The 25,738-nt window shown below is 48.2% G+C and overlaps 1 protein-coding gene across 4 annotated transcripts in view; it reads left to right on the forward strand.

Annotated features, from left to right (window-relative positions):
* ATF3 (activating transcription factor 3) overlaps nucleotides 1–25,738 on the forward strand; it is a 102,521-nt gene that overhangs the window by 62,194 nt on the left and 14,589 nt on the right. The window contains exons 4-5 of one of the 4 annotated variants that reach the window (XM_082400687.1): nucleotides 11,713–11,778; nucleotides 13,199–13,249. In XM_082400687.1, coding sequence (XP_082256813.1) covers nucleotides 11,713–11,778; nucleotides 13,199–13,234 — 102 coding nt within the window. In that variant the 3' untranslated portion in view covers nucleotides 13,235–13,249. Of the gene's footprint in view, nucleotides 1–11,712; nucleotides 11,905–13,198; nucleotides 13,250–15,879; nucleotides 16,138–25,738 lie in introns of those variants that run through there. The other 3 variants (XR_014247077.1, XM_082400686.1, XM_082400690.1) reach the window with 3 other exon arrangements.

A 25,738-nucleotide genomic window follows, 5' to 3' on the forward strand; every position in this document is an offset into this window, starting at 1 on the left:
TCTGCAGCATGGAAGTCATCTGAGAAATAACTGTTGAGCACCTACTGTGGGCAAGATAGGAAATCAGGGACCATGAGGATGTTCACACACACACACACACACACACGCTTGTAACACAAATCACAGTGTGGTAGTGGCCTCAGTGTATAGAAAGAGGCTTCACAGAGAAGTGGAGGGCTTAGCACAGGGATGGCAGGCTGAGCGCTCTGGCAGAGGGAATGGTCTGATGGAGAGAGAGAAGGGCTTGGGAGATGTTCATAGATGACAGACAAGTACAGTGTGCCCAGGGTGTAATGTGATCAGGAGAGAGAGTGGGGTGTTCGGTGGGAAATGAGGCTAGAAATAGAAGTAAGGCCACAGCATAGAGGAGAGACCCAGAATGCTGCACAATTCCCCTGAACCCCATGATCTTCATTACTGCAAACGGGACCTGTAACCCAGGGGTGAGGGGTGTGCAGAGTTGGTTTCTCCAAGAGCAGAAGGGCAAGGGAAGCCTAGACTCTTCCCCTTTGCCAGCTCAGAGAACGTGAAATGGAGAGTGGAGGCCCATGGCTTCCCACACTCTAAGAGGACATTATCCCACAGGTGTGCTGAGGTTGATACCCCTCATCCCGGGAGCACCTGGAGGACCAGGCCACTTGGCTTTGGCTGCCAGGAGCCCCATCTGGTACCCCAGTGTGTGCCATTCCAATGTCGTCATTTTCTGCATGTGCCACGGCCTGTGATATGCACATGCATGCACGTGGTACAGTCTGCAGGTGAACTGTGAGTGCAGCAGCAAGGAGCTGCTGAGAAGTTCCTTCCCTGGAGAGCCAGCCTGCTCCCCACAGCTTCAGCTGACGCTCACCACGTCACCCCTCTTTTCTTTTCCCACTGACACTTTCACAGTCCCTGCCGGGACCCTGCCATAATGCAATATACACTGGTTCAAGGGAAAAACAAGAACAAATCTATTGCTTTTCATAAAACTAAATTAGTTTTTTAAAGATCTATCCTTGGCTTTGAGATCATGTCCTGCCTCCTTGTTTCTTAACATTTTATTCTGAAGTGCAGTTGACCCTTAAACAACACGAGTTTGAACTGCTCGGGTCCACTTAAACTTGGATTTTTTTTACTAAATATATACTACAGTACTACACAATCCATGGTTGGTTGCACCCGCAGATGTGGAACCGCGGATTCAGAGGGCCAACTGTAAAGTTATATACGGATTTTCACCTGGGGGCGGGGAGGTTCCTAACCCCTATGTTGTTCAATGGTCAATTTATAACATTCATGCAGGAAAGTGTGCCATCGTAAGCATACCACTCGATGACATTTCACAAGATAAGCAACCCCACAAAACTAGCACCTGGCGAAGAATCAGAACATCACTGCAACTCTGGAAGTGCCCCCTTGCAGTCACTCAAGGGTAACCACTACCCTAGCTTCCAACACCATAGATGAATGTTGTTTGCTTTTCAACCTTACGTAGTGGAATCACAGAGAATGTACTCTTTGACTCTGGTTTCTTTCCCTTAACATCATATTTATGAGGTTTGTGCATGACTTTCCTGGCGATCGTCCATTTATTTTCACTGCTATACAGTATTCCATTGTGTGATGATACTACAACTTATTCTGTTATTGATTTAAGTTATTATCAGTTTTGGGCTATTAAAAATAGTGCTATTATGAACATTTATATACAGATCTGTTGGTAAAAATATACATAAACTTCTGTTCGGCATATACATAGGAATGGAATTGAATATACGCATATGTTCAGCTTCTGATTATACTGCCAAGCTATTTTCCTTCCAAAATGACTGTGGAAATAATAATTCCCACCAGGAATGTATGAAAGTCCTGGTTGTTCCACATCCTTGCCAACATTTGATACTGTTTACCTCTTTCCTTTTAGCCATTCAGGTGGGGTAGAGTGACTTTTCTCCCTTTTTCATGATAAAAATATACTTAAAAATATATAATATGGTGACGTACAGAAAATGGTAGTTTTGTTGTAATGTCCTTAATAGGCAAAATTTAAAGTTGGTTTCCAAATTAATTTTGAAATTTCACACATCTCTGAAATCTTTAAAGTCTTGTTTATACATTTTTAAGGATTTTTCATTGCAAGGGAGCTTATATTTTTAAACATCTCCTACCATCCTGTGCCAGTACGTTTTGCTTTATAACAAACTACCCCAAAGCTTTGTGGCTTAAAACAACAGTCATTTTCTTACATTTTATAGATTCTTCTACATGAGAAATCTGGGTAGGACTCAGTGGGGCAAATCTTCTGTTCTTCGTGGTATCAAGTGAGGTCGGTCAGTAGTCTGGCCTGGAGAGTCAAAAGTAGCTTCATCCACGTATCTGGTGCCTTGAGGGAAATGGCTGGAAGGTGGGCCTCAGCTGGGACTGTCAACGGGAATGCCTACATGTGGCCTCTCCAGCATGATGGTCTCAGGTAGTCAGATGGCTTCCCTCAGATGGAGTGACCCAAGATAACCAAGTGGAAGCTGCTTCTGACTGAGCCTCAGAAGTCACCCAGCGTAACTTCTACCACATTCTGTGGTTACAAGCAAGTCATAAGGCCAGGCCAGATTTGAAGGGAGAGGAACTAGACTCCGACTCTTGACAGGGAAATGGCAAGATCACAATGTGAAAGAACATGGTGGGTGGCAATATCATTGTGGCCCTCTGTGGAAAATACAGTTTGCCACTTCCCACCCCTACCCCCATCCTAACAAAGTAAACCTGGCCCGGATGTGCCCGAGGAGCCCTGAGGTAGCTGTGGTGGCCCCCTTAGCCCCCACTCTTATGCTCTTCCCTCTTCCTCATTTTCACTTTATTTTTTTTACTCCCCTCCCTTCCTCTCCCCTATCAGTTAGCTAAACTCACAAGGACTCCCACTGAACCTTTCGTAGTCCCTTCCTCCCCATCTCTCCCCACATACCTTCAGGCTCTTTGTCCTCTGAGTGATAGATTACTGGAACACCTACAACCATATGAGGTCAGGCCCAGAAGTATCTTGACTAATCCCACGGGCACTTTACAGATGAGGAAGTTGAGGCCTAGAGAGGAAAGGGACTTTCCCAAGGTCCTACTTCAAGTAAGTAGCAGAGTTCTGGCTAGCGCAGCACAAAATACAGCCTACAATGGGTCTTAAAGAATGTCAACACTTGCTTTCCACTTTGGACTTCCTGAAACTAAAGCTACTCATTTCTGTTTCATGTTCATTGCCTCACCATCACAATGTCCTTTTGGCCTCTTGGTTCAGGAGCGAAATCAATGCTGGCAGGCTTCTGTGCCCAGAGAGGCCTGTCCCAGCCCTGGCCTGGGTGTCAGCCTTCAGAGATGGATGGAGGGAGTGGGGAACACAGATACAGCAAGTTGGGATCCATATAACCAGCCCCCCTCCAACCACCTCCTTGTACCCCAGACACAAGTAGCTTCTTTTGATCCCAAAGTCCAAGAATTCCCTGAATTCAAGAATCAACTAGCAGCCAGTTTTGAAATTTTCTGGGCATCCAGGATTTAACTTAGGCTGGTGATGACTGAAGTCAGGCTGAGGATAAATTGGAGGGGATGTAAAACAAGAAGACACAACTCTTAAGGCCAGGTCCAAGAGACAACAACTCTGTTACATTAAAGTCTATTTCCTCCGTTCACTTCAAACAAGCGGACTATGGGGCCCAGAGCAGGGATCCCAGGCTGGGCTATCAGACATCCCATAGCATCAGCAGCTGGATCTTTTTTTTTTTCGGCTGTGCCTCGAGGCATGTGGGATCCTAGTTCCCCAACCAGGGACTGAACCCTTGCCCCCTGCAGTGGAAGCACGGAGTCCCAACCACTGGACCGCCAGGGAGTTCCCAGCAGCTTGATCTTGAGGGAAGAGCAAGGGCTGGAGAAAAAGCAGGCGGCTGGCACGTTGCTCTGGGATCTGAGTGGTGATGATGTGGAGAACAGTCTGCTAAGAAGCCTCTCAGAACTCTCTGTAATCCACCAGCCCAGTGCTTTCGGCCCCAGAGAGCAGTTCTGCAAGTCGGTGATAAGCTGAGAGTGGGACACAGGTGTGCTGTCAGGGAAGTCACCTTAGGCCAACAGTGAGAGTCCCCAAGGCTGTCTGAGTGCCCGGGACAGAGGGAGAAGTGGCATCTGTGGAGGATTCTGTTGAGAAGAAGGGACTGAAGTAATTCTTTTCAATTGGTACAGCCTGTAACCTCCTTTAGGGGAGTGGCCATGTCTTATTGTTTCTGAGTCCCCAGGTGCAGCACACATATTAGAGGCTCCATAAATGTTTGTTATAAAGACCTACAGTCCCCAGTCCATCCGTCATTCTCCTGCATCCAGGCACAACGGTGACCTTCCACAGTCCCTGCTCCCCTCCTTCCAGCAGCCCTCTGCCAGCTCTAAGTGACGGGAGGCCCAGGACATGGGGAGAGACCATTAATAATGTTCAGTCCCTTCTTGCCCGCGATGCCAGGCCCTCCCCAGGGGCCCTCTATTGGGAGTGACAGAAACAAGTCACGAAGGGTCCCATGCCTTTCTTTCTTGTTGGGGTCCCTTTCTCCACCCAAACGAACACAGGAGCCATTTCTTTTCCTTCATACTCCCCTGCTGGAGGGAGGGAAAAAAAAAGGGAACCATCATCAGCTAACAGTGTTATTTCCTAGCCTGTGGTTGGCCAGAGCCCATGCCTGGCCCTTGCCCACACGGTCTGCTGCTGTGGCTGCATCAGCTTGAGTAGAAATTGTATGAGCAGCTGCCACACTGGGCACAGGGCCAAGAAATTAGCAGCCCACCCCGTGTTTCTCTCCAAGTTCTGCAATCTTTTTCACTGCATCTTATTTGGGGCTGCCGCATACGATAATGTTTGTATCGATTGAGTCCTTCCTCTCAGACAGCTGCTGTTCTAAGACCTCTATAGGGATTATTGTGTTTAGTTCTTTCTCCACAGCTCTATGAAGTAGGCAATGTTATTCCCATTTTACAGATGAAGAAGCTGAGGCACAGATGAGTTCACATACCTTACCCAAGATCCCCAGTGGTGGAGCCAGGATCAAATCCCAAGGGGTCTGACACTGAAGTCCACACTCCTGACCCCACCATGGGCTGACTCCACGGACTGCATGGCCTTAGACGGTATCAGACCCTACACTATGGAGAGTAGCCAGCCTACAGCCAGCAGTCAATCAACTCCGTGGCTTAGAGACATGTGTGGTACTTAGGACAGTGGGTACTGCACCAGGTGCCAGCCTCCCCGGCTGTGAGGGTCACTCCACCTCCCTCTGCTCCTCTGCCAGGCAGCACCCTTCACTCAGGTTCAAGAGTGTCGTGGCCACTGGGGAAATGAGTGGTATTTGTGGACGGGGTAGCTTGCTCCTTCTGGAAAAACAACCCAAAGTCCTGTCCTGCTGTCATCTGTCTCATCTGGAACCACTTTAAAATCTGTCATCGGCACTTTCAGGCTGTGACACCTCAGAGACCCAAGGGATGACTTTCCAGACCCCAGCAAGAAACCCCAGTCTAACACCCACCTGGCGAGAGAAGATGGAAATGGCTCCTGGGAAACCCGCCTGGCCACACGCTCTCTAGGACCGTTAGCTTGCTAGCTAGCAGATGTCCACCGTGTGCCATCCTAACTGGCCATGCAGTGCTCGCCACCAACTTGCCTCTACTTACCCACCCACTCTTGCTCCTTCTTCCCTCTTCCCTTTGTCCCCGCCCCATGGGCTGTCTCTGTCTCCACTGAAACGCTCTGTCTCACTGGGACCTTCCACATCTGCTCCCACCCCTGCCCCCAGCTTCGCTCCCTCCTGACCTTTACTCAGATCTGAGGATGCCTCCTCCCACTGGCCCACGCTGAGGACCTGCAGGCCAAGGGGCGACGGAACCTCCTGCCTACAAGTCAGGGCTGCTGCACTCTCTCTGGGGATGACGCCGCCTCCCTCATCACCTCCCTGGGGCACAAAAGCTGACTCCTTTTGCTTAAATTCCCTGGGTTGCTTTCGGCGGCATGCTAATTTATGCAAACTGAACGCAAATGAGTATAGAAAGCTATGTGACCCTGGATTTACTGGAAATCAGCAGCTCCCCTGACGGGAAGACTTAGGGAAATTCTGGAATCTACTTCCCAAGAGAAATTTAAAAATAGAGTGGCCTCCAGTTGGGGTTTGGGGAGGGATGTGGCTGGAAGTCATTCGGAGAAAGAAGCACAGTCTGGGTTCCCTGTCATTAGTAAGTGACCCAGCAAAAGTCAGAGGAAGAGAAAGCATCTGGCTGCCAAGCCTTCCCCCCTTTTCCTCTCCCGGCTCTAGAGCTCTGGTTCAGCCCCACGCCCTACCAAAACCTCCCAACGGGGTACACAGTGGAGGGCAGAGCACCCAAGGCATTACTGCATCTCTGAAACAAGGCATTATTTATGTCCCACTCCCCATGACAACACTCTGCTATTCTCCTCTCTTCTTGCATCTCCTACACTGACCCCCTTCTACTTGTCCTTATTGGGTATGGCTGGTCAAGTGAACAGAATGTTCTGCAACCTGGCCAGAGGGGTTAGGCAGCAGTCTGCATGTTCCAACAAAGAAGACCTCAGAGGATAGCTCTGGGGTAGGTCAACTCAGGCACGAAGCCTTAGGCACCTCATTTGCAGGAGGACCATTCCAAGAAAGGACAGGAGAGAAGAAGGTGGCCCCAGAAGCAACAGCTTCCGTTCTTCTGCCCCTAGGCTGGGAGGTGCTGAGTAACTCCAAAAGGTAGAAACTGACCTTTTCTTAAAGATTTCAAGAGAAGAGAATATTTTTTCCAAAATCTTTCCAACAGACTACTAAGTGTCATCAGAATGTTTTTACTTATGTTAACATAATTGCTTGGTGCTGCCATGGAAGTCATTTCCTTCTGGTTCTTTCTTCCAGGTAACTAGAGTACAGATGCTTCTGGTTTTTAAGGTAATACTCCAGCAAACCCTTAACACATGTCATGAAAAGACCTTAAGACAAACTCCCCCAAGATTCAGGGACCGCCTCACTGCTTCACTGAAAGGAGATGATCCACACTGAACCCTCCACTCCAGGGAACAGGAGCTGTGTTCTCATCTGTGTTCCCCTAACTTGGTAGAAAGTTTATTGAAGGCCAAAACTTTCAACTAGTCAGTATTTGGGGCTACTCAGAGGAAAGAAAACATGCTCTTCCATATATTTAAAAGGGAAGGGCACACTGTGTATCAAGCATGTTATATATATTATATCTTTTAAGTCTTACAACTATCCCAATAGATGTGTATCATTCCCATTGTACAGAGGAGGAAACTAAGGCTAAGAGTTAAAGGCATTTGCCCAAGGTCACAGAGCTGATGAATGGTTCTGGCAGAACCTTCTACTGCTCATTAGTATCCATTTTCTCCTTTTCTTTCCAGGCACGTCTTAAACTATATTTCCTGGTCCTCTTGCTATTAGGCTGACCACATTACTGAATTCTGCCAGTGAAACAGGGACAGAAGTGATTTTGCCACTTCCGGTCCTAGTCCATAAAAACCTTGGTCCATCGTGCCCTTTCCCATCACTATCTGGATGACCCAGGGCACCAGGAAGCCATAAAGATGGGAGGAGCTTGCTCCCTGAGTGACTGACTACATGGAACAGAGCACCCGTCACCTTGTCCTCCGCTACCTGCACTGGACTGTGACTTGGATGAGGCAAACCTTCACCGTGTTAATCCACTAAGAGTTTAGTTTGTCCTGACAGCATGGTGAAGGCAAGATCTGAAACCAAATCCACCAGACTCTAAAGACCATCCTCTCTCATTAAGACATACTGCCACAAATACAGCAGAAATATAAAAGCCCATCTATAAAATATTATCTAATCCCACAGTTCACCTCTCTCCCACCATGCCTCTCCCACAAATAAGAATTAGATTCCTGAAGATTTCAGAGGAAGTTGGGTAAACAAAAACATAAAATCAAGCAAGCAATTGACAAATATTTGTTGACGGCACACTACCTGCCAAGCATAGACAAATCTACTTTTGTTGTCACCTTGAGGTCATGAACTCTGCCCTTTGCTCTCCCGGATGGGAGGGGAGCAGAGGACAAGGTGGGAGGTAAGTCTATGCCTGTTCTTTTCAGCAATGAGATTCTCCTTGGTTCTCCCAGTGTGTTAATGAGCTACCTGGGGGGTGTCTGACTTTACGTTTGAGAAGAAGAATAGACTTTCGATCTGAAAAACACTTTTTAAATTTAAAATACATTTGCAAATGAAGCAACTGACAAAAGCTTAATCTCCAAGATTTACAAGCAGCTCATGCAGCTCAATAACAAAAAATCGAACAACCCAATCCAAAAATGGGCAGAAGACCTAAATAGACATTTCTCCAAAGAAGATATACAGATTGCCAACAGACACATGAAAGAATGCTCAACATCATTAATCATTAGAGAAATGCAAATCAAAACTACAATGAGATATCATCTCACACCGGTCAGAATGGCCATCATCAAAAAATCTAGAAACAATAAATGCTGGAGAGGGTGTGGAGAAAAGGGAACACTTTTGCACTGTTGGTGGGAATGTAAATTGATACAGCCACTATGGAGAACAGTATGGAGGTTCCTTAAAAAACTAAAAATAGAACTACCATACGACCCAGCAATCCCACTACTGGGCATATACCCTGAGAAAACCATAATTCAAAAAGAGTCATGTACCACAATGTTCACTGCACCTCTACTTACAATAGCCAGGACATGGAAGCCACCTAAGTGTCCATCATCAGATGAATGGATAAAGAAGATGTGGCACATATATACAATGGAATATTACTCAGCCGTAAAAAGAAATGAAATGGCGGTATTTGTAGTGAGGTGGATGGAGTTAGAGTCTGTCATACAGAGTGAAGTAAGTCAGAAAGAGAAAAACAAATACAGTATGCTAACACATATATATGGAATCTAAGAGAAAAAAAAAAAGGCCATGAAGAACCTAGTGGCAAGAAGGGAATAAAGACACAGACCTACTAGAGAATGGACTTGAGGATATGGGGAGGGGGAGGGGTAAGATGTGACAGGGTGAGAGAGTGGCATGGACATATATACACTACCAAATGTAAAATAGATAGCTAGTGGGAAGCAGCCGCATAGCACAGGGAGATCAGCTCGGTGCTTTGTGACCACCTAGAGGGGTGGGATAGGGAGGGTGGGAGGGAGGGAGATGCAAGAGGGAAGAGATATGGGAACATATGTATATGTATAACTGATTCACTTTGTTATAAAGCAGAAACTAACACACCATTGTAAAGCAATTATACTCCAATAAAGATGTTTAAAAAAATAAAAAAAATACATTGGGACTTCCCTGACGGTCCAGTGGTTAAGACTACGCACTTCCACTGCAGGGGGCGCAGGTTTGATCCCTGGTCAGGGAACTAAGATCCCACATGCGTGAACACAATAAAAACACTGAGCATTAAAAAAAAGGAATGTAACTATATATTCAAAGGAGATTTTTAAATTCTTTTAAAAATAAAATAAAATACATTATTTTCCTGAAGCTTCACATTTTACAGATGGGCAGACTGAGACTCAGAGAAGCTTAGAAACAGCCCCAGGCCACAGTGACAGAAGTTAAATTTGAACTCAGCTTTGTCTGATTCCAAAGTCCTTGCTCATTGCACTATGCCAGTGTTTCTTAAACTGGGCTGCTCTTCAGAATCACCAGGGGAATAGTTAAAACACAGATTCCTGGGCTTGGCGCCAGACTCCCAAATCACTGACCTGGGACAGGCTTCAGCAATCTCTCTTCCCACACACCCCAGGCCTGAGTGAAGACCAGCCAAGTTTGGGATCCACTTCTCTGCACCTCGCAGTGGGAAAGCTAAGAGGGTACATGGATGCCAAGGGAGCGGAGGGGAAGAGAACAGAAGGGGGCCTTCTATGGCCTTGTGCAGGGCTGGCCCTGCTCACAGTTGAGATCCTGGCCATGAGACCCAGAGGACAATTAACGAAAGCAAGAAAAGGCCTTTTGACTCAGCTGTTTTCCTTACATCTCTGCTGTGCAAAGAGGGTATCATGCCTGTGGAATTCTGCTGCATCCACAGGCATCTCCAGACCTATTTTTTAAATTCGCCAGGAATGAAGAAAGAAAAGTCTGCCAAAGTTCAGAATATGCTAGTCATTTTCCTGATTCAGTAAAACTGCCTTGATTTAGTGTTCACTGCTTCCAAGCCTGTGCTCTCTGAGAGGTGGCTGGGATGAAGCTGACTGCCACACTATCTTGGAAGCCAATTCATGAAGAATGGAGACAAAACTGGCAGGAGGGTACTGTTTAGCCCTGAAGAACTGAATGGCTACTTGAAGAAACATTTTAGCATATCTGTATATATCAATAGGCACTACAGGAGCTCTGCTGGGGAACAGTAATAACTGCTGCCATTAACTGAGAGCTTAGTTTGTACAGGTTCACAATCTCTTATCCATAGGTTGACCCTATAATTTAACATCCAAACTGAGCAATTGTGAAAGTGAAAGTTGGGAGAGCTATTAATAATTTCACCAGGACAAGGGTAAACCAGAATATCCCAAGCAAACTGGGATGTATGATCACTCTATCCAAAACCCTGAGCCAAATGGACTTCAAATTCAGACTTTTAGAAGATTTTATAGGTAATACTGTACTTGTGTGTGTATCACACACACATACAAATACCCTAGAGGGATCCAGGGCAGCACCTCATGATCAAACATTATATTTCTGCAGCAAATATATGAATATTCACAAGAGGGATAAACAGACACTTCAGGTCAAATTGTGCCATCTAATGCTTTCTGAAAAATACTTGTTTTCAGAAAAAATTTTTTCAAATTGTGGCAAGGGCTTGTGGACCTGTACCAAGAGCTTTAAGTACTTTCCATAGTGTGACAGAGATGCCAGCTGTCCCACTGTAAAGGTCCTCCCCTTCTTTGATAGTAGGTAAGTGCGCCCATGGCCGTCTGGAATAAAGACTACATTTCCCAGTGTTCCTTGAAGCTAGGTGTGGTCATGTGACTGAGATGTGGCCAGTGAGATTTGTAAGTGGAAAGATGTGATCAGGACAGCCCACAAGTACAGGTACAGATGTACCTGTTGTTGACAGAGGGCATCCATTCTGATTAATTGAAATCCATGTTGTAAATACTTTGAAAATTACTTCTGGTGCGCAAAAACTTCTAGGAAGTCTCTTTAGAGAGATGGGTATGCTCTTCTCCCCCGACCCCTCCTTCCTCCTGGCTGGAGTGTGGACATGATGGTTGGACCTTGAGCATCCACATCATTTTTGACCACAAAGCTGAGGGCCACAGCTTCTGATGAACCAGAAAGCTGGTAGGATCTTGGGTCTGGATAACTCCCTGGATGGCCTACCTCTGGACTTTTTATGTGAGAAAATAAAACCTTTTTGATTTACGGCACAATTCATTTGTATTTTCTGTTACTCACAAAGGAACCTGTATTCTAGGATTTGCTCTTGGCCATGTCTCAAAATCTCAGATGGTGATCATGTTTATTTCTCATTCAAAGGCCTGCAAGTGGGCTGCGGTGGCTCTGCTTCAGACTGCGGGTCGGGTTCACATCTGCTCCACGCGTCTCTGAATTCTGGGACTAAGGGACGCTCAGGACGTGCTCTGTGTGTCAGGGTGAAGCTCAACCACACGAGCACATTTACAGCTTCTGCTAATGTTATGCTCCATTCCTTTAGCCAAAACAAGTCCCAGGACAGCCCAACATCAAGGGGAGGGGACGAGGACGAAGTGAACACCTGCAGGTGATCATCTACAGAACTGATACACGTGTGGCCCCGTCCTACTGCCGCACACGCACCAGGGGCTTCCAGGCATCACCCCTAGCATCGCAGCGAGCCAGCCGCTCGTCCTGATCACTTCCCGTAATTCCTGGTATGCTGCCCTCCCCGCCCCTAACCCCCAGAGGGCACTACCAACGGGAGGGCCACAGGACAAGATGTCCTTGTTTGGTGTCCCGTCTCTGTGCTCTCCTCAAGACCACACACCAGGCTACGCCAGCGCACCTGAGGGAGAGGTTACGCGGGGGGCCCTCCTACCTCACATCTGTGTCTGTCTCCCAGGGGCCGCCTTCTTCCGAACCTCCTCCGAGAGTTTCCACCCTGTGTTGTGCGCAGCCCCTGCCCCACAACCAGGGAGAGCGAGGGGACTTCTGGAAATGTCCTCAGAAGAGTAAGGAAGTGCATTTCCCACAAACCTCTCCTCGGGCCTTACTGTGCAACCCCAGGTCCCACCCCCGCCAAACAGTAACTGTTTGAGGAGAGGTTTAAGTAAATTAGCCTCAGGCACACCTGAAAGCCTGAAAGAAAATACGGAGAGAAGCTGGGGGGAGGGGGTGGATGCTGGGTGTGTTGCCCACTCAGCCAGTAGGGAGCTGGGTTTGAGGGAAGAACAGATGGGCAGATTCTGCCACTAACTGGCAGTGTGACCGCCGGTAACCCCTTTTCCAGGCCTCCACGTCTTCCTTTGTTAAAAGAGGGGGTTATTCTTGATGGCATTTAAGGTGTCTTCCAGTTCTGACAGGTTGTGACCTAAGGGGGAGGGAATGGGAAGGAAGAGCCAGAGGGTGGGTGTCTGGAAGGACACACACGGTCAGGCCCAGGGAGCTGGGCTAGCATGAGGCTGAAGTTCATGTCCTTTGGCCCTTTTCAAATTGTAACGCCCACCAAGCTCAGCCCTTACCTGCCTCTGGGACCCATTCAGGGCCATGGTCTAAGGTCACAAAAACTGTCCCCAGCAGGGGGATCCATCGGCACTGACTACAGTATGATGACACCCCTGGGCGTTGTAGCAGCTCTGGCCTCAGTGCTCACCACTCCCTGCCTTAAGGTCCAGCAACTCTAAACTACCTTTAGTTCCCAGCACACACCTGGTGACTTTTGGTCTCCAGGCTCTTACTTGCGCAGTCCCCTCTCCCTGGGATACCACTGTCTCTTGATCTCCTGTCCCCCACCCCACCTCTCCCGGCCAATGCCTCCTCATCCTTTGCAATTCAGCTTCATCCCCACCCAGGTTCAGTGCTCCTCCACATTGCTCCTGTAATGCTTCATCAGTGCACTCACTACCATCTGCTTGTGTAACTGTCCTGCCCTACTAGACTCTGAGCTTCTTGAGGGCAGAGACCATGTCTTATCCATTTTCTTTCATGCCCTTTATCTTTCATAGCACCTGACACATGACAAAAGAGCAATCTATGATTGATGAATGAATGAACGAATGAACGAAGGAACTGGGAAAGAAAAAAGCTGGAAGGAATGTCATACATGGATGGTAAAGACTAACTTTAGCTTCCCACCCCTTCTATTTGCTACACACATCATATCTGTAGTCCAGGGAAATCACGCTGAATAAACACCAGGGGTGGTCTTTAAGCCAGGAAAAAGAGATCGCCAAGGGAAGAAGCACTGTGTCTGATTGGAGGGAAATGAACGCCTTGCCTTAATGATGGTGGGGGAGAGAGTGAGTTTGGGGTGCGAGGTCTAGGAGGGGCAGGACAGTCAGGAAAGGAGTCTTTGAAGAAAGCAGGCCTTCACGGGGTCATTGAGAAGGTTGGGCTTGGTGGGCAGATGGAAACTGAGCTGTCACACATCCATGGCTCCACCTGGGCAAGGAAGAGGCTCTGAGGAGGAAATCTGAGTGTGTGAGGGGTATGTGAGGGCAGAGTGAGAACTTCAGCTGGGTTCCTGAGTCACAGAGGAATCCAGGTGGCAGAAGGAGGGTGGGCTCCCCTTCTCCCCTCTCTCACTCCTCTTTGGCTGTGCAGGGTTGCTTCAGGCCTGGTGCTGTGAGCACGGGGGTCAATCCCTCCCGTGGAGCTCCTGGTAAGAGACTTTGTGATGGTCCCTCAGGAGGCTACTTAGTGGGCCTGATAAGCGGCGGGGCGGGGGGCGGGGTTTAAAGAAGATGATTAAAATTGCATAGTAATTAGATTTGAATATTCTAGTCAGGAGTTTTATTGATAAGAGAATGTTTCTTTTTAGATGATGTGACAACCACCATTGTTGAGTTTCTCCGCCAAGGTTGAGTGTGCACCGGGAGGAAAGATATTAAATATCTGAAGCGTCTAAATTGTAGTGAATGTAGGAAAGGACATTTGACGTGCCCTAAGCTGACGATCCCCACCCCCATGGGCCCCCAAGAAGAGGGGACCTCGTCTGTCCCTAAGTGTAAGCGTGAATCGAACCCTTAAGCCTCCCGCAAAGAGGTCACTTAGCACCAATTAAAATCCAGGCCATTACCTCAGCGGACTCCGTGGCTTCGTCCTCTCCAGAAGCAGGAACAGCCGGCACAGGATTCTCAAGGCTGACTGGACTGGCACCAGGACCCAATTTCACTTCAACGCACATCGCAGGAGGCCGGCGCCGACTGCGGGCACCGCCCACGCAACGGTTTGTGCGATGTGCGCAGGTGTGAGTGTGCGCATGCGCAGGTGCGAGTGTGCGCATGCGCACCACTGGCTGTCCGCACTCTTGCCCCATCCTTTCCTCCGTCCCAGACCCGGGTACCTGCATTCAGGGCTGATGAAACAGGGCTGTGTAAACTTGTATTCAACTCATTTTAATTGAAGGTCCTGCGGATGACCAGAAATTTTGCCTCAATTCAATAGAACTTGTAAAATGCAAGACCACCTGCTTCTCTCCGCCTAACCAACTCAACACATCGCCAAGTCACTGGAGATGTAACCTGGGCCCCTCAGGAGCCTCTGCTCCTATCAATGTCTTATCTGGGCGGGGGCGGGGGCGGGGGCGGGGGCGGGGGGGGGCGGGGGGGGGCGGGGGGGGCGGGGGGGGCGGGGACGGGGCTTCAGAAAAGACCCAAGGGAGAAGCAGCTGCGGTTAAGGCCCTGAGATCAAACTCCTCCCCAGTCCAGCTTCCTCAGAGACGATGTTCCTTCTAATGTTTGTTGTTTGTTTTAACCATATTCTTGTAATTCCTTGAAGTTGCGAACGGCTAACCACACTGCCAACTTGGCTGACATAAACAGATATTAGTGTTGTAAATAAACTGAACTTACCCAACAGTTAAAAAGACTTGCAAAATGATATGGAGCATATAGTCATTACTTTGCTTCCTGGTAATTAATCAGGGTGGAAATAAATAAGCCCAACCACTGCTTCCCAAGGACTGCATCTCCCAAGCCACAGGCTTCACAGAGGCTTTTCTAATTCCTGGATATTAGCTGTGCTGTCTGGCTTTGTGTTGGCTGTGCAGCCTCCAACTCCTCTTTCCTATTGGATGAGAATATCCCATTGGATAAGGTCTTGGTAAGTGGCTACTTTGGAGACTAAACAGGCCAGGTGCTCCTCTCTGCACCCAGGTGTCCAGGTCATAGGCCTGAATCCCGGCCTGATTCAATACTATACTTCTGCCAAGACTTGTCTTGAACAAGTGATGCAAAGCACAGAGGCACTAGAATTCTTTCCCAGTGATGAGGGGTCTGTACCAGGCCATTCTGGCTGAAAAGCATTTATTTCAAAAGCTCCTGCTATTTTCTGCCTATTTCCTCCAGGCCCCACCCTATATTTTCCTCCCAATAAATTCCCTTTTTGGTTACAACAACCAGACACTGTTTCTTTCTCCTGAAAGCATTCCCCCTGTAATCCACCAAACAGCTGCTCCAAACCTTTCTTGCTTACAGAATCCCAAGTTTTCAATTGTTCATACATCCATCAGGCCCAAGTAGATGGATCATGATTGGTCAGTCCCATCCCTTTGTCCAGTGATTGGTTTAAGATTAGACCTGTGACACAGTTCTGACCAGAGACCCAAAAAGAAGCTACTAGAGCTTCTGAGAAAGATTTTCCTCACTGATTGCACCCTTACCCCTTTTCTTCCTACTTGAGAAGCTGCTACGTGAGAAGGGAAGCTTGGAGCCACTGCAGCCATCTTGCCACCATGAGGGAAGACAGCAGCAGCCGTGAAGAAGGCAGAGAGAGAAGATGGAAGAGCCTGAGTCCTCGATGATCTCTCAGAGATTCCACATCAATCCTGGGATCACCTCCCTCTGATCTGCAGGTTTGCTGTGATGAATCAGCCCGATAATTTAGTTCTTTATTCCAAGTGTTTTGTTATTTGCAGCTGAAACATCCTGATATACTGATTCATTAAATTTCACTGTTTTCCAAAATAATTACTCACACATTGTTGGAGCTAGAAGAGGAGCTAGCAGATCAACTAGCTTTGAGTCACTTTGTGATAGAAGAACCTGAGGGAGATGTAGAGACAGAACCAAAAGGAGAAACTTGGCCTCCTGGGTCTTGCCCCATAGCAGATTCCCCAACACCCTGAGGAGACTGAGCGTCCTGGGCAGGGCAATGGTGAGGAACCAGGGTTCAGAGCCTGGATCCTGGCATCTGAGAGTCATGGGCAAAGGGGCGAAAAAGAAGGGCAGAGTAGACTAAGCTTGAGCAGGGCTGTGGCCAGAGACACCTGAAACACCAGAGCCTGAGGAAGGGCAAGATGTGCGTCCAGCTCTTTCTGTCAGGGTTCATACACACACACACACACACACTCACAGGCACCCATGCACACACACACTCACAGGCACCCATGCATACATAAACACAGGCACCCATGCATACACATACACACAAACATTCACAGGCACCCATACAAACACACAGTCACAGGCACCTGTGCATACACACACACCACACACACACCCCTTCACCCTGGGCTCCACTTCCCAGCTCCTGGAGCCCAGGGATCTCTTGTTTCCCCACTGGCCTGGCAATGAGATCCTCTTCCTCTCACGGATGAGTACTCTTTGTGGTTTCTGGTTTGTTTCATGCCCTGTATTTTGCTCTACTTCACAATTTTTCTTACAGCTGTGCTTGGACCAAAGAGAGCTTGAGGAAAGGCTAGAAATTAACTTTTGTACATACTATCTGCAAAGCTGCAAAAGAGTGAACCAAGCCTAGCAGGAATGTCAGCCATGGACAGCAGCCAGCTGGCTGAAATGCCAGTGTGCTGTGATTTCTTCACAGGCTTCAGAGAGACCCCTCCACCCGACTCAAAATCATACTTCCTTTGCGTGGGAAATCAGTGCTGAAATTCCACAGTTAGAGATACAGTGTAAATATTTCTGGGACGCAAAATGCCCCATAGAACTCTTCAAGGTGGATGACTTTTTATGATCCTTTCAAGAGGGCAGACATTGACAGGAGTATGAGTGGGGTGATGGTTAATTTTATGAGTCAACTTGGCTTAGCCACAGGATGCCCAGATATCTGATCAAACATTATTCTGGGTGTTTCTGTGAGGGTGTTTTTGAATGAGTTTAACATTTTAATTGGTAGACTTTGAGCAAAGCAGGTTGCCCTTCATAATGTGGGTGGGCCTCGTCCAATCACTTGAAGGCCTGAATAGAGCAAAAGACCAGCCTCTCTCAAGTAAGAGAGAATTCTCCAACTGACTGCCTTCGGAATTCATCGCAAGATTGGCTTATCCTGATTCTACAGCAGATGGCCTTCAGACTGATTCTAGCACTGGTGCTCCTGGGTCTTCAGCCTGCTAACTCAGCAGGTTTCTGAGTTGCCAGCTTCCATAATTGCATGAGCCAATTCATGTATATATACATACATTCTATATATAAATCTGTTCCTCTGGAGAACCTTGACTGAGTAGACCAGTGTATTGGTGGGTTGAGGGTAGCATCAAAAGATTCCTTTTTTTTTTTTACCTAGGGTAGTCTCTACAATCTATTCTGTTGACAGAGCATACACTGGGGAGCAAGAGGGTGGTGGGGACAGTGATGTCCCATCCAAGGAGAAAAGTTGGGAGAGGGAAAGGGCAGGGAGCAGGGTGGTGGGGTGCGTCAGGCCATAGTGTGGAGGACCTGAACCGTCAGGGTGAGAAGTGTGTAGTTACATTAGTAGTGGCCACTGGGGAGTCACTGGAGGTTCCTGAGGAAGAGAGTGACATAATCCAAAAGCTAAATCTGGTGGCTCTGTGGAGAGGGACTGAACAGGGGCGCTGATGTCAGGGAGCCCAGGGAAAACATAACGAAAGGCTGAACTTGGGCATGAGGAGATGGTAGAAAGTTCACGAGGAAGGAACAGAATAGAATCCAGGTGACCAGGCCACCAAGGACATGTAGGAGGAATGCTAACTCCAGAAAGGGAACTAGAAAGTGAGGCCAGGGAGCTGGTTTGTGAGGAAGAAATACTGAGTGTAAGGTACTTGTAGGTCGTCCAAGTAGAGATATTATTGGAATTATTATTGACTGACACATATTGAGAACATACTATCTTCTGGGTACCGTGTTAAGCGCTTCACACTCGTTATCTCATTTAATCCTCACAGCATCCCATTGGGTAGATATTATTATCCCCCTTTTACAGATGAGGAAACTGAGACTCTGAGAAGTTAAGTACTTCCCAAGTTCCCACCGCTAGTAAGAGCCCAGGCTCGTTACTCCAAAGCTCCCAACCACCTCTAGGCTCTGGCAATTGGACAAGAGGTTAGAAGCTAGTCCACGGCCACAGAGATGATGGGGGGGAGGGTCTTAGGAACGCCCTGGGACCTCCAGGAAATTTGGAGGAGGAAAGGGAGAGAAGAACTAGTCTTTATCGAATACCCTTAGACAAGTCACTTCACTGTCACCATCCATCAGTTAGCCTGTAATCAGACCTCAATTCAGCAGGATTTGAGTGGGGTTTGGAGTCGGTATTGATGTCCCACTACAGCTCACTAGCCACAGTGCCATTACCTGAATGTGAAAGAGATCCCTTGCTCCTTCCACTTTCCAACTCAAATTCCCAACTTCTTTTTCTTTTCTAATCAATACTTCTTTTCTGGTTGTGAGTGACGGGCAGAACTTTGAAGCAAAATCTGGACAGCAGATGCAGAGGTGGAGCCAGGGTCGGGGGAGCAATTTTGGCGGTCACTGTGCTTTTCAATTATTCCTCTGGAGCTTCAGAGGTAGTCTGGGATGGAGAGGCATTGAAGAGATAAGAGGGTAGACAGGATGGCCAGAGGAAGAGGGGAGATGCTGGAGACAGAGAAACAGGGAAGGAAGGCTCGAGGGAGCTGGGGCCAAGGAAGCATTTACCCTTTCTCCATCCTCACTTTTATTCCCCAGTATCCCCACACTGGGCTTCTTGACTCCCTTTTCATCTTCTAAAAGAAAAAAAAACTCAAGAAAACAAATTGAAACCAAGTTGATCTCCTCCCTTTCCAAGCCAGTTCTATGGCCGCAGCTGTCAGTGCTACCTTCTCTTGGTCCCCCGGGCACTATCTTCCATGCTTCCTCCTTCCCCATCCCACATCCCTTCAGGAGCCAAGTTCAGCGCAATTAACCTCAAAAGCTTCTCCTTCATCAGGCCTTTCCTGTGACCCCATGAGAAAGGGGGTGAGCCTCGGTAGCCTGGAGGAAAGCTCTGACTCATCCACCCCCCGCCACTCAGAGCCAGATGAGGACGGGGGGGATGGGTGGGAGGTCACCCACCTTCAGTCCTTCCCCCCTTCAAGTCTGTCTTCCTCACCCGGGCCTGTGCTCCCAGGGCCCAGCACATTCTGGGTTCCTGACTAGTGTTCACAGAATGAATAAATATAAATGAAGGAACATGAAACAAAAGGTGCTGAGAGCAGAGGCTACTGGATGGAAGAGCCTCCAGTCGCCCCGGCTGGCACGGCAGTGAGTCACATGGCTCTCAGTGAGTCACACGGCTCTCCACACCTCCAAGGCAAAGCTCTGAAAACCATTAGCAGGCCATTAGCTCTGATTCAAGCCCAGCTGGCACGGAGCAGGCTTTAGTCACCCAGCTGCAGAGTTCACACACTGGGTGCCCATCGCTTGGACCAGCAGCCTCACCTCCTGAACCCAACGCCCCCAGCCGGGTCCAGTCTCAGACCTCCTGCCATTGCCCTGTTTGGGCAAGACTGTGGGGTGGAAGCTCCTAGCAGGTGGGGTCTTTGTCTCATGGCCTGTGTACCTCCAGGAACAAGCTCGCCAAAGGAAGGAAGATGGGGTTATTCACTGCTCATTAGGTGCCAGCAGCTCCAACACACCGATGTCATTCAGCCCACCCAGCGGCTCTAGGAGGCGGGTCCTCCTCGGCCCTTTGCAAACGAGGAAACAAACGCAGGCTAAGAAGTTGCGACTTCCTTAAACCACACAGCTATTTTGGTAGCAGAGACCCAGGGTTGGTTCAGATTACGTCCTTTTGCTCTCAAGCCCATGTTCCTTCCAACAACCATAAAAACTCAAATGGATCTGGGGCCTGGAGGAGGGAACCCTGGCATCCTGAAGTCCGTGCAGTTAGTGCCCCTTCCCTCCCCGACCCAGGCTGAGTGGGGGAGGGCAGCACCTCCATCTGAGCCTCTCAAGGTGGCTCGCTACTGAGGTGTTGCTATGGCTGGGTCTCTGCAGCCTCTCAGATGCCCAAGATAGGGAAGGGAGGACTCCTTCTGAGACCTGCAGGGCCTGGTATGTGCTGGTTGCCAAGGGACGGCCTCCTGGTTCTACCCCAAACCCTGAGGACCTCCTCCTTTTGCTGGGAGCCTTGGAGCCCAGAGCAAACAGCCAGAGGTTAGGACACACACCACACTCTTGGAAGGACTAAGTGTCCTGTGGGTGAGAAGAGAGGCAGAGCCAATGAGCCTGGCAAGGGGGAGATGATTCGGCCCTTGACCCCAAGGCAGGCTGAGCTGGTTAAGAGAGCGTGCTCGCAATGGGAATTCAGACAGGACAGAAGCCGTCAGAGGGCAGGGCCCAAGGCAGGTTCACAGGGGCCCATCCAGCCTCGGCCAAGCATGCTCAGGTGTCTGAGAGGCGGCTTGAAAGGGCCCCCATCATAGCCGACTCCAGCTGCCTGTGCTCTGCCTTCCAGAGCTCTGTGCCCTTAGCAATCACTGGACCTCTCCGAGAGCCCCTTCCTCCTGATCATCACACGCTTCAGAAGGCTAGGATGAGTATCAAATGAGACAGTGCATGTGAGCAAAGCACTGTCCAACGGAGCATATGGAAGAAATGGAGAAAAGACATTCAATTTACGTTTGTTAAATGGAACTGTTCTTACTACTAGCTAGATGTTGGGCTTGCAGCTTTTGCTTGATCGGGTTTGGGTTCATATTCCCCCATATCTTGTCATTCTCCCTTTTGATTTGTACTTGGATGATTGGGGAATCCCAGTGAACATTAATGGCAGGTCTAGTATATGCTAGATTAGTCCTTCTCAAAGTTTGGTCCTGGGACAGATTGTAGCAGCATCTCGTGAAATGCAAATTAGAAATGCACATTCTTGAGCCTCACCCCAGACATACTGATTCAGAAACTCCGGGTGGGCCTCAGTGACTAGTATTTTAATAAGTTCTCTGGTGATGCTAATGCATACTAAATCCAGTGTACTAAGTGTTTTACATGAATACCTCATTTAATTCCACAAAGCCTAAGGAATTGGGAGCTAAGATCTCTGACTTACAGATGAGAAACAGGGGTTTGGAGAAGTTAGTGACTTGCCCCAGGTCCTCACCTGGCAAGTGAACTCTCGGCCTGTGAGATCCCCTGCATTATTGCCTCCCCCTCACTACTGCAGTGCCTCTCAGAAGTGGGATGTGTTTGTTCCCAGAGGGCTTCCCTCAGGCAGATGTGGGAGGCAGAAGTAAATGGTGAAGATGGAGCATTCCCCTGGGCTGGTGATCAGATTAGCCAGCTGTTCCTATGTGGTTTGCAAGACCAACTGGACTGTTATCTTTTATGAAAATAGGCAAATATCTAGCCCCGGGGCTATCCCACTATTAAGCTGGCACTAAGAAGGCATTCCTAGTGGTTTGCAATGCACCCAGAACACCTGCCATCTGCCAAGCACGAGTCTCAGCAGCATTGAGACCTGTTGGGGTGACTGAGGATTATGGCACCATCAATGACACATTGAGCTCCTACCGCTTGCAGGAATTGTTCTAGAGGCTTTGCGATTTATCTTCCACCAGGTATTATTATGCCCCTTTAACAGATGAGAAAACTGAGGCCCCAAGAGGCTCAGGGACAAAAGCTCATAAGCAAGGGGGGCAGGGCTCTGGCCTGCCCAGCTCTAATGATCATTTCTTCCAATATGCTAACGCTCTGAGAAGCCAGTTCTCAGAGCCAGGCAAATCTGGTCCCGGCCTGGGCAGGCAGGCCCACTTTCCTTCTCGGCTCCCTGCCCCAGAAGACAGCCAACTGAAACCCACCAGCACAGGTGGGTAGAGCGCGGGATACCTGAGCCAGAGGAGCCCCAGAGGCACCTGTCGGAAGCCACACGATGGCGCTGTGGTTCAGGAGACTCAGGGTCCTGCCTGACACCGTCTCCGAGGACCGAGGGTCAGGACCCGGGACCCTTGCGGGACGGGACCCACCAGGATAAGAGAGCTGCCTCGCGAAGGACTCGACCCCGAGGGGGCAGAAAGAGGTTGTTGAGGACGCTCTCCCACGCCCACCCCACCGGAATCCCTCTCCCCTCCATCCTCCTTCCCGGCTGTGACACGGAGGCCGCATCAGGGAGCGCAGGATCCAGAGGCAAGCCTGGGACTCCGCAGCGACACGCAGGCAACCCCCAGGAGAGCTGCTTCTCCCTCCCGGCGCTCCCTTCCTCTTTCCCCCTCAGCTCCTCCCCTGCCCAGCCAGACAGTCCCAGCCCACTGCTCTCGCACTTCATAATTTTTTTATAATTGAAATAGAGTTGATTTTAAATATCGTCTTAGTTTCAGGTGTACAGCAAAGTGATTCATATATATATATTGAATTATTACAAGGTATTGAATATATAATTTAAAAGCATGCTCACAAGTTGAGGATTTTAAATATTGCAAAACTAAACATCAAAAATGATCTCTCGACTGTTAAGGCATGCTCCTACTTTAAAACTCAGCCATTGAATTTCCCTCTCTACATCAAAAATAAGGAACAAAAATAGGAGTCAGAGTCTTGTACCTTCTGTCACCTCTCATTCCCAGAGTCCTTTCCCATCTCTTAAGAAAAACACGCTTGGGGAAGTGGAATTTTGAGTTCAAATCCTGGATCTACCATTAAAAATCATGTGACACCAAGCGAATTCTTTAATCTCCTTGAGCCTCACTTTTCTCATCAATAAAATGAGAATAATACTAGTACCCACCTTACGGGTTGTTGGAAAAATTAGATATATATAAACCATTTAGAATAGCACTCTGACACATAGGAAGCGCTCAATAAATGTTACCATTATTATTTCTTTTCCTCTGATACAATGTGCACATCAGTCATTTGACACTGAATGCAGACAGCCTTGTGCTTTTGGTTGACTCTTCATATAGGATGTCCCAAGGCCAGAGGGCTGTCTTATATATCTCTGTGCTCCAAAGCGCCCAGCACAGGCCCTCTCCTGGTGCATGATAATTAGAGTGGGTCACAGTGATCACCACAAACCACAGCCCCCAGCTACAATTCTGCATCCATGTTATCTTCTCCAGGTGGTGGGTTCTTATACAGATCTGCTGATGCAATTGCTGAGTGCTCCCTTCTCTGCTGTGGGATGCGTGGTGCCCAGTTTTGAGTGATGAGAGCGTTTTACTCTCCTCTAGGCAGGAAGCCCCTCCTGCTGCCTGGGGCTGGGGGGATGTCTAGACCGGGTGAGCGGTAGTGCCAAACTTGTTTTGTTTCCACTTAGGATTGGAGATACTATGTGCTCCATATAAAGGCCTGCTTGGGCAGAGAGGAAGAAGCTGGCTGTAAAACCTTAGCCAGATTAAGACAGTGTGGAACACTTGCCTTTGCTGGGCATGACCACACAGGTTAACAAGTCAGGTTGTAGATGTTTGTGTCTGGAGTTCTTTGTGGCTTCCGTTTGTATTTTTCCTGACTTCTCCATCTCTAGGAGTCCGGGTCAGGTCTCTCTTTAACATCTGTCTCTGTCTTGCACTAACCAGTGCTTGGCAAAAGGCCTTGCTAGCAGTGCACGATCACTCCATGTGTATTGACTGACTTTCTGACAAATTGGCTCTGGGGGGCTCAACCAAACTGGATCTCGAGCAGATCTTTTTAAAAGCTGCGATCCAGCTCATTAGATTCCATTAGTGGACCCTGCTGAAGCTATTCACAGATCACTCAGCTGTCAACAAAATCTAATGGCATATGCAAATGAGGGTGTTGAAGGTGTGAACGTGACCTGGGGTGGAAATGGCTTCTAGTTCATCTAGGAAGTCTTCCTGGTTATTAGGGTAGGGGATAAAGCTGTAAGTAAAATGGACGCAGTTTGACAAAATGAGAGGAGAGTGTGGTTTTAGGCCATAACCCACCCTTTCCTGGTTCAGGTCCTCACTTGAGTCATTCCAGAGTTCCCCTGCCAGCCCCTGGGAACGTTCCAGTGTATGACATCTCTCAGGAAGCTAGCTGAGTTTCCTGGAAAACATCATCCACAGAGAGCCAATCCACCACCTCCACCCCCCAAATCTTTCTTAGAAATCTTACCTGTCTGCAGCTAGAAATGAATGGAATAGAGGTGGAGGATTAAGCAATAACCGAATAGTGGGTTTGGGGTGCCGTGTTTACTATCTGGTTTCTTGTCAGGGCCCCTCGATGGCATCTACTCTCTGGGACAGGGCACATTCAAATGAGAAATGTGAGTTGAGCCCAGGGGAAGGATGTCTGAGGGGCTCTTGGACACTCTGATCTCTCGCTCAGCTGGCAGAGTGGGGCTGGCACAGCCAGGAGCTCTCTGAAATCCTCGCCTTCCTGTTTCCCTCTTGGGACTTTGAGAGGGAAATCTAAACCGTGTGTCTCTGAGTCATTTACTGTGAACTCATCAAGTTGGTGCTTGGCAAGAGTCCTTGGATGTCTCGGAAAGGGCTTTTGGTTTGGTTGCATTTGTTTTTTGTGGTGCTTTTCCTTTGAAATAAGAGGTCTGTTTTTGCCAAGAGTACAGTGAAACACTAGATTTGAGGTTGGATCAGAGCACAAGAAGAAATTAAGAATTTATCCTTTGTGCTTCCCAATTTTTAACTGTGCAAAACAAGTAATAGATAACGTTTAATTTTGCAGATTGGGTCCTATTATTATCCTCATTTTACAAATGAGAAAACTAAACCCAGAGAAGTTAAATAAATTGCCCAGTCCACATAGCTAGCAAGCAGTAGCCTTATATACCTGCCGCGTGCCAAGGGCCCACAGAATTTTGGGAGGCTTAAAAAAATGTTTCAATTTTTTTTTTTAATCAGAAGAAAAAAATTAATTTTAGGTCTGAAGAAGATGTTTTAATATATGATATTAATATATTTGACTTATACCAACACGGCCGTAAAACTTTGAATTATTTTAGAAGCTGGCACTGTGTTAGGTACCAGGCAGAATTAAAGCCTAACGGTGGCAGTTATTTGGTGCCACTACCCTAGTGTAGGCTGGCCATTAAGTGCAAAGTGACTCAGACACCACGTTATCCCCTCCCTGGGGGAGCCAGGCCCGCATCCTAACTCAGAGCAGCCTGTGCTTGACATAGTGCTACAGGGTTTGGACTAGGTAGGTTACAAGAGGCTTCATGGAGTTGGGAGTTGAGAAGAAAAAGGGTTAAGCATGAAAGGAGGGAGACCGGAAAGTGGAGGCATTTTGAGGAATGGGGAATTCACTGGTATGGGGGAGACAGAGGCAGCTGATATAGATGTTGTGTCAGTTATCGGTTAAAACTCTGTTCCAACGTGACTTTTGAATTTTTTTCCTGTACATTTCACATCAAGGACCCACGTTTAACCGTGACA

The sequence above is a fragment of the Balaenoptera borealis genome (genome assembly GCF_965194805.1).
Source record: "Balaenoptera borealis genome assembly, chromosome: 1".
Classification (NCBI taxonomy): Eukaryota; Metazoa; Chordata; class Mammalia; order Artiodactyla; family Balaenopteridae; genus Balaenoptera; species Balaenoptera borealis.